Below are 13,115 nucleotides of genomic sequence, written 5' to 3' on the forward strand. Positions count from 1 at the left end.
ATATATTAAAATATTGTATCTAGTGCTTTTGTTTTAAGTTTTAACAAAAAAGAAATAATTTATTAACTAATAATTATCATTGGTGAAATAAAATGGTAAAAGAAATCTTTTATGAGGCAAAAGTTTATCTAATCAAGTTAACTAAAAAAAAACCAACAGTTAAATTTATTTTATTTCAAATAAATTATGTTTCAAACATGTTACAGTTTGAATAATCTATTATCAGCATGGGAAAAGCCATTAAAGTATTATTTAAAAGTTAAGTAATAAAATGTTACTACTTGGCTTTGATGTGTAAACAGATATGTATAATTAGTATATTTTGAAAATAAACAACAAACTATAAAATTTGTAACGAAATACAGTTTATTTTAAAAATCATTTTTAATAGCACAATTTGGTAGCTAATTATTGCTTTCAGTTATGAAAAAACTGTTTCTTATATATTTGTTACAGCTTAATTTTTTTTTTGTTGCAGCTAAAAACTCTTTATCAAAAAGCAGGTACTTTTATAAGGTTCAATGATATATCAAAGTTAAAAAAAAACCGCTTCAACAAATGATTTAAAACTTATGTTTAAATACAATAAAAACAAATGGCTATGAAGTTTTACTTCAAACTAATTTGGATGGATTGAAATTCAATATGTCTAGAAATATTGCAAAAAAATATAGTTCTAATTTTGACAGTAGATAATTCCAGCTAATTTAAAACACTAATAAGGACGGAAGAAACTACGAAGGCACTAGCTTAATTAAGGTAATTGGATATAAATTCAAAGCTAACATTTATATAATAAAGCTAAAAAAGATTAAAGAGCAAATATTCACCTAAAGGTAACACAAAAATAAAATTGTATTAAGCAAAAGCTATTAATTTAAACTTTTTTTTTTATATTAGTAATCTTAATGAACAACGTGATGTTTATAATATTATGGTCTCAAAAAAGTTTGAAACAATGTAAAGAATTGTTTAACTAAGCTAGTAGTGCCTACAATAACTGGTACGTTTAAACATATAAGTGCCAGGAGCTCTTCATACTTATTTTTATTGACTATAAACTGATTAAGTTGTTTTAAAGCTTTTTGAAGTATGGAAGAGCTAAAAGTAATTACATCTATCACAGGTTAATAGGGTCAATTAAATTAGAGCTTGTAGAAACTACGATGACTGAAATCATGTGTTTCAATATGTAAATTAAGCTATAAAGTGATCAGCATAAAAATTATAACTAACTTTGATTAAGTTTAATTACAAAAGCATATTTCTTACAGTTTAAGTACTTATAAATTATTTTTTTAAGTAAGCATTCAAAATGACAGATTCTTTTTTTGTCGAATTAATTAACTTCAAGTTTGATCAAGTTACATTTATACTTAAAAGAAATTCAATCGTCAGATGTTAAAACTTATTTAAAAAAACTAACATTACAGTGAACTAAAATAACTTAGAGCTACAACTGCAGTCGAAAAATGATCAATTACTTTCTAAACAATTTGAGGTACAACACTTAATATATATTCATTTAAAATGTTAATACTTCATTAAAAAAAGTAGGTTAAAATAACTTACATCCAATCTAAACTAACTACTGAGGCATCACACTTTAATGTTGATTTTTTCGTAAAATTCTCTCAGCCTCTCGTCCAGCAGAACCGCCATCTCATGCACCCGATCTGCCGACATTGAGAACTCGTCGCAGAAATCATCTCCTTCGAACCCGTCCGTAACGCAGCAACTCTTCCCGCCCGGATGCACCATCAGCTCACAGGTTTGATTTGTCGTGAAAATTTCCCCTAACGTGCGAATCAACCCCTCTGCGCTCATCATCCGACCCATAAAGTTCATCCCGATGAAAACCTGCGCGTACCTGACGCCGCTCTTGTCGAAAACCATCTTTGACTTCAACGCGAGGTTGTGGATCTTCTCGTGGAAATTGTTGCGCTCCAGAGAATGGGAACACTTGAGGTCGTGCTCCGACGGCACGCGCGTCTGCAGGATCTGGAAGTTTCGCAGGACGGTCGCGAAAATGTTGACGACTTTCGGGTGAACGTGCACGTGCTGGTGGCCGTCCACCCGGAACGGAAGAAAGCCAAAAAGCTGCTCGAACCTCCTAATCTGCGCGATCAGCTCCATTTCGACGTGCCCTTCTTCGATGTTGCGGCTTCCCCAAAAAGTTTCCTTCCCTAGAAACTTCCCGTCACTGCTGACCAGTGACTTGATAATTTTAGGGTCGCAGATCGGCGCTCCCTCAGTGATGTTGAAGTGGAGCCCGGAGTTTCCCGACAATCCGTTTCGCTTGAGCAGCTTGACTCCTGATTCTGTCTGCTTGCAGTTGACGAGGACCGACGTACAAGAGACCGCGGACGCTTGGAGGCACTCAAGGATGCCCTCGTTTCGCAGCAGTCCATAACCGAAGTCGTCGGCTACAATGGTGAGTGTTTTGCATTCGGGATCATTGTTTGGCGATCTCTTGTACATCAATGAGGTTAAAAAAAAAATTAATATTTCTAGAAAAAGTGTTCAAAATATTTTTTTCAATTTTCTAGAGAAGTTAAAAACTCCATTCTATTTCATATATACTTAAAAACAGTTAGCTTCTGTATAAAAAATGTTAATCAACAATAAAAAGTTTAGTTTGTAACCCAAAACATAATGATAGCTAAACACTATAAGAAGAAAAATAATTTTTTAGAAAATATCTAATACGTAATATCTAGAATTTTTCCTAAATAAAAAATAACTATTATCTAAGTGCAGTTTTAACACAACATCAAAACACTTTAATTTCATATTATTAAAACATATCATATGACATATTTATTAAAGACAAATGAATTAAGTTTATTTATGAACTTTAAATAACAATAACAAATCAAGTTTTAATAATAAAAAAGTACTATTAGAAATAACTGTCTGTTATTAGTTTTTTTTCACTCCTAGTATGTACATTTTAATCTTAACTAAATAAAATAACTAAAAGTTAAATAGTGTTTTTTAACATTAAAACATTTACAAAAATATTATATACCATTAAATGATCTACTTTATGACCTTAATTTTTTTTAATAAACTATTGTTATAACTTTTTTTAAAGTAAAATAATTTAGTTAATTCAGTAAAACTAACTAAATATATAGTATATAGTAAAAAAAGATGTATTTACTAATTTAAACTATCCAAAGATTACCTAAATTAAAAATTAGACAAGTATCCTAAACAAGAGACAAAAATATTCCATCCATATAAAATGGTATCAACTAGCTCATGTATTAAATTCTCTAAATAGTGGATATAATAATTCTCAAGCAAGAGTCATTTTCAAAATTTTTCTTGGTAAGTTGTCTCCAATAGATTTTACTTCAGCAATTTTAAAACATTTTCGCTCTTCAACATAATCTATCCACAACTGAACATTTCCACCTACTCCAAAATAGTAGGACTTGGCTGCTAACAAAACAAACCCATCATCAGCTAAAAGATGCTTTAGAATGTCATGAAGACTTTTGTAATTTCCCTCTTCATAAATGGTTTCACTTGTCAAAATAACGTCATACTTTGTTTTTAATGATTCAATAAAAAATGACCAGTCTCCAGAAAAGAACTTGAAAACTTTATCTAAACAATTTGCATGTGAAACTTCGTTAAATCTATCACCTGTCAAATTATCTAAATCAGAAGTTTCTGGCATCAGTAAAATTGTGGATGGAACAGTGTGATCAACTAGCACTTCAGTGTTGTAATCTTGAAAATGCACAGATTTTGCGCCCATCTTATAAGCCAACAACCCGGGCATTCCAATGCCGCAACCGAGCTCCATCACAAGCTTGTCTTTGAACGCACCAGTTTCTTGCATGTACTCCATCAGATCTATCGAGCACTCCCAAATTTTAGCTCCGCCTTCATTGACACCTTTTATGACATCATATTTTTCGACCTTGTGATCAAAGTCTTTCAAACATTGCTTTTGAACATATTTTATTGATGGTACTGAACCGGTCAAGTCAAACTGATCGATAAAGTATATTTCATCTTCCTGGCTGTTTTCTTGAACTGTCCACTTTTTAGCCACTTCTTTGTAGCTCAGCTCATGAAAAGGCTGTAGCTTGACCTTGTTGGATAACTTTGAACTTTCCTTTTGGTAATCACTCATTAATTTGGGCATTTTAAATTGAGGCTCATCATTCTTATCATCATCATCGGAACTAAAGTCAAAACTGAAACTCATATTTAATTGACAAATCTGAAACATAAAACATCAAATACTGTTATATTTTTCAGTGCAAAGGGTTGATAACATTGACATTTTTAATTATTTTATTAGAACTATTTTTTTAATTAATTTTTTATTCAGAAAAGTCAATAAAACTAGATTTTTAGAATAAAATAATATTTATATATTAACAGAATTATAGTACTTTTATTAAAAGTTCACTATTTATAAACTTAAAGTTGAATAGCAGTTTTACAAAAACTAAAACTAGAAGCAATATTTTGGTTATATTAGGCAAAACTAAGACATTTTTTTCATCATAAATTAAGCAATAGACTAAACAACCATAAAAAAAAAATCATGAAAAAACTGGTTCGTGTGGACTGTTGTTTATGGTTGTAGTACAATTTGCTCAAAGGTTTTTTCAGAAAGAACTCATTCTTACTAAGTACAATATCCACTTTTTCTAGTTATAGTTGAAGACAATAAATGATGGTTTAAGTATATTAAAATTATTTAAATAATATTTTGTGCTATCTAATGTTTTTGATCTAGTTTTAAAATGTGTATTAGTGATAGACATGTTTGAGCTTAATAATTTATAATTAGTACTTTAAGTTAACTTCAACTGCACAATTTCATGTCTTATGCTACTTATAAAAATAAAACAACTATAATGTCAAAGCTACTAATTCTTCAAATACTCAGCAGGCTTAAGATCTGTAGACTGATGTTCTCTTTGATTAAAATCTAAGGTTATTGAGATCAGTAAAACAGCTTTTACTTAGTATTATTAAAAGTTAAAATTAAACTTCAGATTTTTTAACAGAGTAATAATTCAGGTGTAACATAGTATAATTCAGGTATTGGCAACCTCAAACTGCTGCCCCAAAAAGAATTGTACCTTAAATTTAGCTTAATAAGTGTGGAATTTTTTTTTCTGCTTACTACAATTCTATTCATAATTTTATTATCAACAAAGTCTTTATTTCTAATTATTAAACAAAGAAGGCCAAAAAGTATATTCACATGTATAAAAGACTTATAGCATTTTTCCTTTTTTCTTTATAATGGGCATGTTAACACTAATATTTAACTCCATAAGATATGCATGTGGGAAATTTTACTCCATAAGATAGGCATATTCACAGGCTTACAAATTTTTTCTGCAAATCAAATAAGTTGATCTTTAAAAAGATAACTTAATAAGTGTTCTTGATTTATTTTACATTAATGCTTGTTTAAATATCATTCAATTGAAATTTGACTTTTAAAGGGGTTTTTCAAAACATTTTTTTTAAATGACATTTGTCAACTGAAACTTTTTCAAAATTGATACAAGTTTTTATTTGTTGTGAAAAAGGTAAAGTATGTCTTAAACTGCAAGTTACACACTTTAGCCAGGTTTCAAAATACATAATTTACAAGGTTAAATGATACCAATTCGATCATCAGACCACAAGTTTGTGGTCTGATGATCGAATTGGACATGATCTAACCTTGTAAAACTTGAGCATGTCTCACGACATATGAACAACCAGGCTTTGGTTCTGTAGACTTTCGCTAATGTTTTTGTTGAGTACATAATTTATTGATATTTCTACTATTATTTCAAATGATTAAAACCATATTTTGTCTCGAGTCGTACACTTTCATTAGAAAAGAAAAGGAAAACCTTTAGTTTAACATGCCTAATATTGTTAACATAGATAAACATTTTATATATGTTTGTAAGCTGAGTTAACACTTAAAAATTAAAGTAGTGGCATACATAGAGTATGAACTTTATGTTACATGTTGATCTTATTTGACAAAATTAAAAAAAAAAGGAAAGTTTGTAACTAGAAAACATTTTTAAAGAACTTTGACATTTGAACAAACAAACTTAATAGAATATAATCAAACAACATTTTAATAAATTCTGATTTGTGCTACTGTGCATTTATGTATTTCATTTTGTGTTTTTGTATTTAAACAAAGTCAAAGACATGTTTAAAGTTATTTTTAATAGTTATTCTTTTAATGAAACAAACAAAAAATGCACTAAAACCACCCTTGAGTTTTAAAAAAAAGAAAGAAATTAAAAAAAATATGTTCTAGTATTTTATATAAATGTATGTTATTTATCAAAAAAACTACATCATTTCAAATAAAAATAGGTTTAGTCAGTATTTATTTCGGCCAATAATCAACAAAGTTGAGATGTTTTTTTGCAATCAATAATAAACAATGAACTTCACCGCACACCAACAATATCAGCATCTTTTTGATGAGTCCTAAAAAGGACGAAACCAAATCTAGGTTTTCTCAGATGCTGTTGTTGTTGGTCGTGCAGTGAAGTTTATTGTTTATAAAATAAAAATGGTAAATGTTAGTCATATTAAAGTATTTTTGTGCATTTGATGCAGGCCTTAGTTTTGACACAACTTTAAAGCAACTTTCACACAATTAGTATTTTTAAAGTAAATATAAATAAACTGGAGATATTAAATTTGAATAACTTTTAAAATATTTTCAGTAAAAAACATAATAGTTCCAAAAAAGAAACTAACTACACACATATAAATATACAATTTATTTTAATGTTCAAGTTACAGCAAAAATTTATTTCTTTCTACCAGTTCACTGTGCTGTACTTATGTAATATTATTTTAGTATTCATTTGATAGATTGTTATTCTACCTTTATTCTTTTTTGAAATGTTGTTGTTCTCACTCAACTTTCAAAAAAATATTTCAAGGTAGAAAAAAAATCTCTGATTTTATTATCATTATTATTTTTATATTAATTAAACTTATCACTACCTAGTATATATTTTTGTATTAAATGTATTTATTTAACAACACGGTGTGTACAGGACTCTTACTGTATTTATCCGATGTGAAAATAATTTAAAGAGTTAAACAACAACTGATTTAAGATATTTTACCCACTTTTAATTTACATTGAATATTAATTTACATAGGGTTCCCACTAATATTCCAAAAAAATGATGTTTTAAAATCATCTTTTTTATTTGAATTTATTTTCCTTATATTTTTACATTTGATAAAGTTATCACTACACAAACTATACTTTTATACAAATGTATTTATTTAACAATGTTGTGTGCACAGGACACTTCCTTTACTTATTCATTGTGCAGACTTTAAAAAGTTAAAAAACATAACAAGACACTTAGTGTTCATTAACATCTTTCACTCACTTTCAATAAATGTTTAGTTAATTTTATTTAATTTTATTAATTATAGATTTAAATAATAAAAAAATGAAACTTGTTAGCTATATATACTAATAATCTAACTGCAGGAGCAGCATCATTTCAAACCAATATAATAAAACTAGATAATATAAGCTTTTTTAATGCTTAAACAAGCCTGAATGTTATATTTAGTCAATTAAAAGTTAATAAAAAATCATCATAACGTTATACTTGTGATTTAAAACTGGTTCAGCAACAAAAAGTAAAACTAAGTGAAATCTAGTGTTTTTAATTTTTTTTTTCAGGAAAGTCTAAACTTTTTTATATCATAATTGAAATCATCCAGTGGAAACCAGGAAACTGGAAACCCTGAACTATGTTTAACACAATTCATTTATTTTAAAAATGATCCTGAGGATTAAGACATTATGTTTCAAGCTTATAATTTTTTTGGTACTTATTAACTACTAAAAGCATAAGGTGTCGCCACTGATACAAACTATAACAAATGTACTTAATAATAAATAAATTTTTATAATTTTTTTATTAAAAGCTAGCATTCTTTAGAACTAATAAAACTTATCAATATTAATATCTAGCTTCTGAGAATAGTTTAAATTAAAAATAAGGGTAATTACCTAGGATGATGTTGCACCATTATCAAACTGAAAATATATCATATTCTTTCAAACAATATAAATAAGACTCAACTTTTCAGAACCATATACATTTCATGCTTCTTTCATCAGTTGTATACTAAGCAATAAAAATAAAATTTCAAATCTAACTTATATATTGAAAATGCAATCAACCTAATTAATAATAAAGCAAAGAGTAATTAACAACACATAAGTACTTCTAATTACAATGCAACTAAAAAAAAAATATTAATAAAACAGAGCAACAACTTATAAAACAATGTAAGAAATAACAAAACATGAGGTCATTCCGACATAAATAGCTTCACAGAAGCAGTTAAACTGGTAAACTACCATACTTTGTTTAAAATCTGCTAATGGATCTTTGCCCCCAGGACTAAACATTAATTTGGATACAAAAAATTACGATCGGCTTTGCTGAATGATAAGTCCTACTTACTAATTGACAGATATCTCTTTCTAAAACTCCTGAGTTATTATTGACATAAGGCAGTACTAAAGGAATCAAGCATTTCTCCCGCCCTGCTGGCTTTATTTTGTTTTAACTATTAAGATGTAAATTTATCATTTTATTAACAAGTTGTTGTGGATAGCCATTTTTATTTGGTATCAATTGTATCTGTTTTATTTTGTCAGCAAATAATTCTCTTGAACAGATTTTATGTGCTCGATGGCAGACCGTTCTTATTAAATGTGTCTTTTTCTTCGTGCTACAGAATGAAAGTTTAAATAGTTCCCAGTGAAAATTTTCTTTCTATAAACAGATGTCAAAAATTGGTTCTTGTGTCGTTTAACTAAAACGTCAAGTAAAGCCAATTCATTGATATTTTATTTTTCTGAAGTAAATTTTATTGAAGAATGAGTTTTGTTCAACACACTAAAGAGTTCATCAATCTCTTCCTCATCTTTTTCTAACAAATACAAAACAATTGTTGACATATCTATAATAAGTTACCTTGTACTTAAAAATAACCTTTCTTTCTATAAAGCCCATGAATATATTTGACAAAGTTGGCCCTAATGGGAAGCCCATGGCTATTCCATCATGTTGGGAATACATTTGTGAATTAAATGCAAATTGTACACCACTAGTTGATAACTTTAAAAGTTTACAAAAATTGTTTTTGCTTATACTGGGTGTCTCAAGTCTGTACAAATGTCAACACAAATATCTAATACTTCATCTAGCGGTACATTTGTGAATAAACTCTTGACATCAAAGGATGCCATAAAAGTATTATTTGAATTAATCTTTTTTATTTGATCAGCAAAAGAAAAAGAGTCTTTTAACATATAAGAAGACAATGTTCCAATACCAAAAGCTTGTCATTAAGAAATTTTGCCAACTTATGTTAAGCAGAGTTAACCATGAATAGGATTGGTCTTAAAGGAACATCTTTCTTATGTACCTTTGGTAAGCCATACAATCTTGGAGTAATGGAACCAACAGGTTTGATCAAACTATATATGTCTTCATTAATTTATTTGGTAAAAAGTAGATTTTTAAGAATCTTAACAATTTCATCCTCAACTTTGTTAATATTATCAAACTTATTTGCTGGACCAAGGAGTGTAAATTTGGTTGTGTCCTCAATAATCTCATGCATTTTATTTATATAATCTGTTTTATCCAAAACAACACATCCATTACCTTTGTCAGGTTTAGAAATTATCACAGAATCATCCTTTTTCAAGTTTTTAATTACATTTCTTATCTCAGATATATTCAACAACTCACTTTTATCTGGCCAAGTTTGCAATAATTATGTGCTAAGGCAGTAAGGTTAACCTTAGCTGCTATTTCCTTCGCATGTGATATATGTTTTAGTTTACTGAGCTGTTTGTAGAACTTTTCAAAACCCAAGAAATCTGATTCTTTGTCATGTTGTTTTGTCGGTAGGGAGAAATTAAGGCCTAAACTCAAAGCAAAACTTTCTTCTTTAGGTAATTCTCTTTTAGACAAATTAAATACGCTACATTTGGCAAGTTTTCCATACCTTCATGGTAGTTTACCAGTTTAATTGCTTCTGTGAAGCTAGTTATGTTGGGATGACCTCAAGACAACTTGGCAAAAGAATAAAGGAACATATTCCAAAAAGTATCAATGAATTTTGTATGAGTAATAAGAAAACTAAATCTATTAGAGTATTAAATGCTTCAAAAAGATCTGCTATACCTGAACACTTAGTAAATAACCTTGATTGTGCTAGTAATTATAATTTAAAAAGATTTAAAAATATTAAAAATTGTTTTCACATTTCTGATTTAATTAAACTTGAGGCTATTTGTATTTTGTTAAGAAAACCTAAGGTGTGTAAACATAAAGATTTTGATTATACTGTTTTGTTATTTCTTACATTGTTTTATAAGTTCTTGCTCTGTTTTATTAATTTTTTTTTAGTTGCATTGTAATTAGAAGTACTTATGTATTGTTAATTACTCTTTGAATTATTATTAATTACGTTGATTGCATTTTCACTATAAAAGGTAGATTTGAAATTTTATTTTTATTGCTTAGTATACAACTGATGAAAGAAGCATGAAATATATACTGTTCTGAAAAGTTAAGTCTTATTTAAATTTTTTGAAAGAAGTATTATAATGTCAAAATTTTTTTAATATATTATATTCATTTATCTTTTTTAACCATAATTATAGGCTAAAAATCAATGTTTTAAGCCTAATATGTTTCATCTTAAAAGATACTTTGTTTTAGACAAGCTTTATAAATACATACTAAGAATTAAATTTATTTATTTATGATAAACTAAAATATCTAATTGACTTTATTTTACAATACCTTAATCAATATAAATTATGGTCATAGGGGGGGGGGGGGGGCGGGTAAAACACTTTTTTTTACAAAAATTAACTTTGGCTTTTATATGAAAGCTTTAATTACAAACTATAACTCGCTATTTATAGAAGTTTAGAATATCATTTAACTTTTGAGATATAAATGTATGGACCACAAATTTTTCAGGGTCAATTTTCTCGGAAATTTTAAAAATCTATCTCCCTTTATTTTTGAAGCAATCTTCTTAAAATTTTCAGGAAATGTTACTTACATTATAAGAAAAATTTAATGAATAATATAAAAAAAAAATTTTTTTTTTTTTTTTTTTTTAAATTTTTACTTAAAATTTTTTAAGTTCACAAGTAAAATTTTTTTTGTTATTGTATAAAGATTAGACTGTGAAATTTTAAAGATTGCTAGAAAAATGTAGGAGGAGATAGATTTTGGACAAAATAGTCTTTTTTTGTTGTTTTAGTTTTCCCTTCCCATAGGGAACCTATTATGTGGCCTGACTTTGACTGGTCATATCTCAAAAAATAGTTCAATTTTTTTTTAACCATAAAAAGCATCTTAAAGCTTAGAAAAATTTTTATAAAACAAGATCAACTTGTAAAAAACATGGCTTACCCCCTATGGCCTTATTGCATTGATATAATTGCTTTATATTGTCAAACAAAAGAGATTAAATATTTAAGTTTTTTTAGTTTATGATAAAGAAGTTTAATTTTATTTATGTATTTATAAAATATAAATGTTTAGCCTAAAATATGGTTATAAAAACATCAAATAAAACATATTTTCATTCTGATATTGGTGTGACATCATCCTAGGCAATTACCAAAATAAAAACTAAATTATTAATACTTTAATGTATATGTTTCCATAAAAAAATAATTTGAAAATATCTTAATCTTTTTTATATTTTTTTAGTTGAACTACTTTTAAAACTAACAGTAGTAAAACAAAGACAGTTTTATTTTAATTTGAAAAGTATAGGAAGGTAAGACACATTTTTCACATTAAGTTTATTTTAAACATCTATAAATTAGCTAATAGCTGCTTTTTTGTTTTTTAATTTAATAAAACTAGTTATTAAACCTTGTGGAAGGGAAAAGTTAAAAAGGCAAACAAGTACAAACATTCTCCCATAGTTGACTACAATTAGTTAGTGAAGAATTTTATATACTTGTAAAGTTTATTTAAGCACTTAATTTTTTTATTATAGCAAATTTACAATAAATATTTCATCAATGCTGATTCTGAAATTTAAAACTCTAGATAAAAATCTCCCTTACAAAAAACTAAGAACAAAAGGCTTATGGTCAGCCTCAGCACTCAGCAAGCATGATTTAAGTTTCCCAGCTTTATCGTTTTTAGCTTTCAATGATTTTCAATGAACTTTAAATCTTTATATTTATACTTACTTTTAATTTATTTTTAAACATTGTTACTTTTTTCTACAAAAAAAAATATTTGGTTTTAATAATTTTATTTTAATTTATTAAAATAACTAAGTTTATAGTTATCTAGTTCAGATATTTATAAAATAACTATTATAATTAAACTAAACATACAAGTTTAAGAAATCTGACATATAAATACTACTTCTGAATAACTAAAAATGAATGTTATTAAATGTTTTTTTTTTTACTTTGACGTTAAATCGTATGTTTCTGTTTTAAAAAGTTTGTAAAAGTAAAATACAGTTGCCTCTTGAGTGCACTGCACACTCTGAACACAACCCAAAATTTTATACTTAGCAGCGGGTCGGCTGCAGTTGTAAGGCTTTGGAAATGTTTTCGTTTTTAACATTAAGAAAATGAGGTAAAGTGATAATACAGCAGAATATTAAGATGTCTGTTTACCTCTAACTCACCTTACTAATATGAAAAAAACCGAAAAAAAAATCTTTCACTTAAAACTAAAAAAAAAAGTAAATTATTAACCAATTAGAAACGAGCTTAGAACTGCAGCCGACCCGCCCGACGCCTTTACAGCAAATACATAAAAAACACAGTTTTCAGGTTTTTAACAGACAATTGTCAAACAAGTATTTAAAAAGAACTATTTTTTTAAAGTAACGGGAAACATTATTTTAGTTTTGTAAAAAAATGAGTGATGTTGTATTATTCTTTTTCAACAAAATCGGCGAAAGTCTGCAGAACAAGTCCGGACTTTCGTTTGCCGTGAGACAAGCTCAAATTTAACAAAAGGGTTGATCATGCTAATTCGATCATCAGACCA

General features: G+C 27.5%; 2 protein-coding genes across 2 annotated transcripts; both read right to left on the minus strand.

Annotated features, from left to right (window-relative positions):
* Nucleotides 1–523: 523 nt before the first annotated feature.
* LOC145829342 (carbohydrate deacetylase-like) lies at nucleotides 524–2,510 on the minus strand. Its single transcript, XM_082937108.1, has one exon. The coding sequence runs from the start codon at nucleotides 2,479–2,481 to the stop codon at nucleotides 1,600–1,602; it is 882 nt and encodes a 293-aa protein (XP_082793234.1). The 5' UTR covers nucleotides 2,482–2,510; the 3' UTR covers nucleotides 524–1,599.
* A 767-nt stretch (nucleotides 2,511–3,277) lies between these two features.
* Nucleotides 3,278–4,228, minus strand: LOC145828708 (histidine protein methyltransferase 1 homolog). The gene has a single exon (XM_082936464.1). The coding sequence runs from the start codon at nucleotides 4,226–4,228 to the stop codon at nucleotides 3,305–3,307; it is 924 nt and encodes a 307-aa protein (XP_082792590.1). The 3' UTR covers nucleotides 3,278–3,304.
* Between the last annotated feature and the right edge of the window lie 8,887 nt (nucleotides 4,229–13,115).

Source organism: Thalia democratica, chromosome 2 (genome assembly GCF_965202585.1).
Source record: "Thalia democratica chromosome 2, ktThaDemo2.hap1.1, whole genome shotgun sequence".
NCBI lineage: Eukaryota > Metazoa > Chordata > Thaliacea > Salpida > Salpidae > Thalia > Thalia democratica.

What these genes read in the sequence shown, in the direction of transcription:
- LOC145829342 (XM_082937108.1), bottom strand. Translation starts at nt 2,481, where the DNA reads ATGTACAAGAGATCGCCAAACAATGATCCCGAATGCAAAACACTCACC.
- LOC145828708 (XM_082936464.1), bottom strand. Translation starts at nt 4,228, where the DNA reads ATGAGTTTCAGTTTTGACTTTAGTTCCGATGATGATGATAAGAATGAT.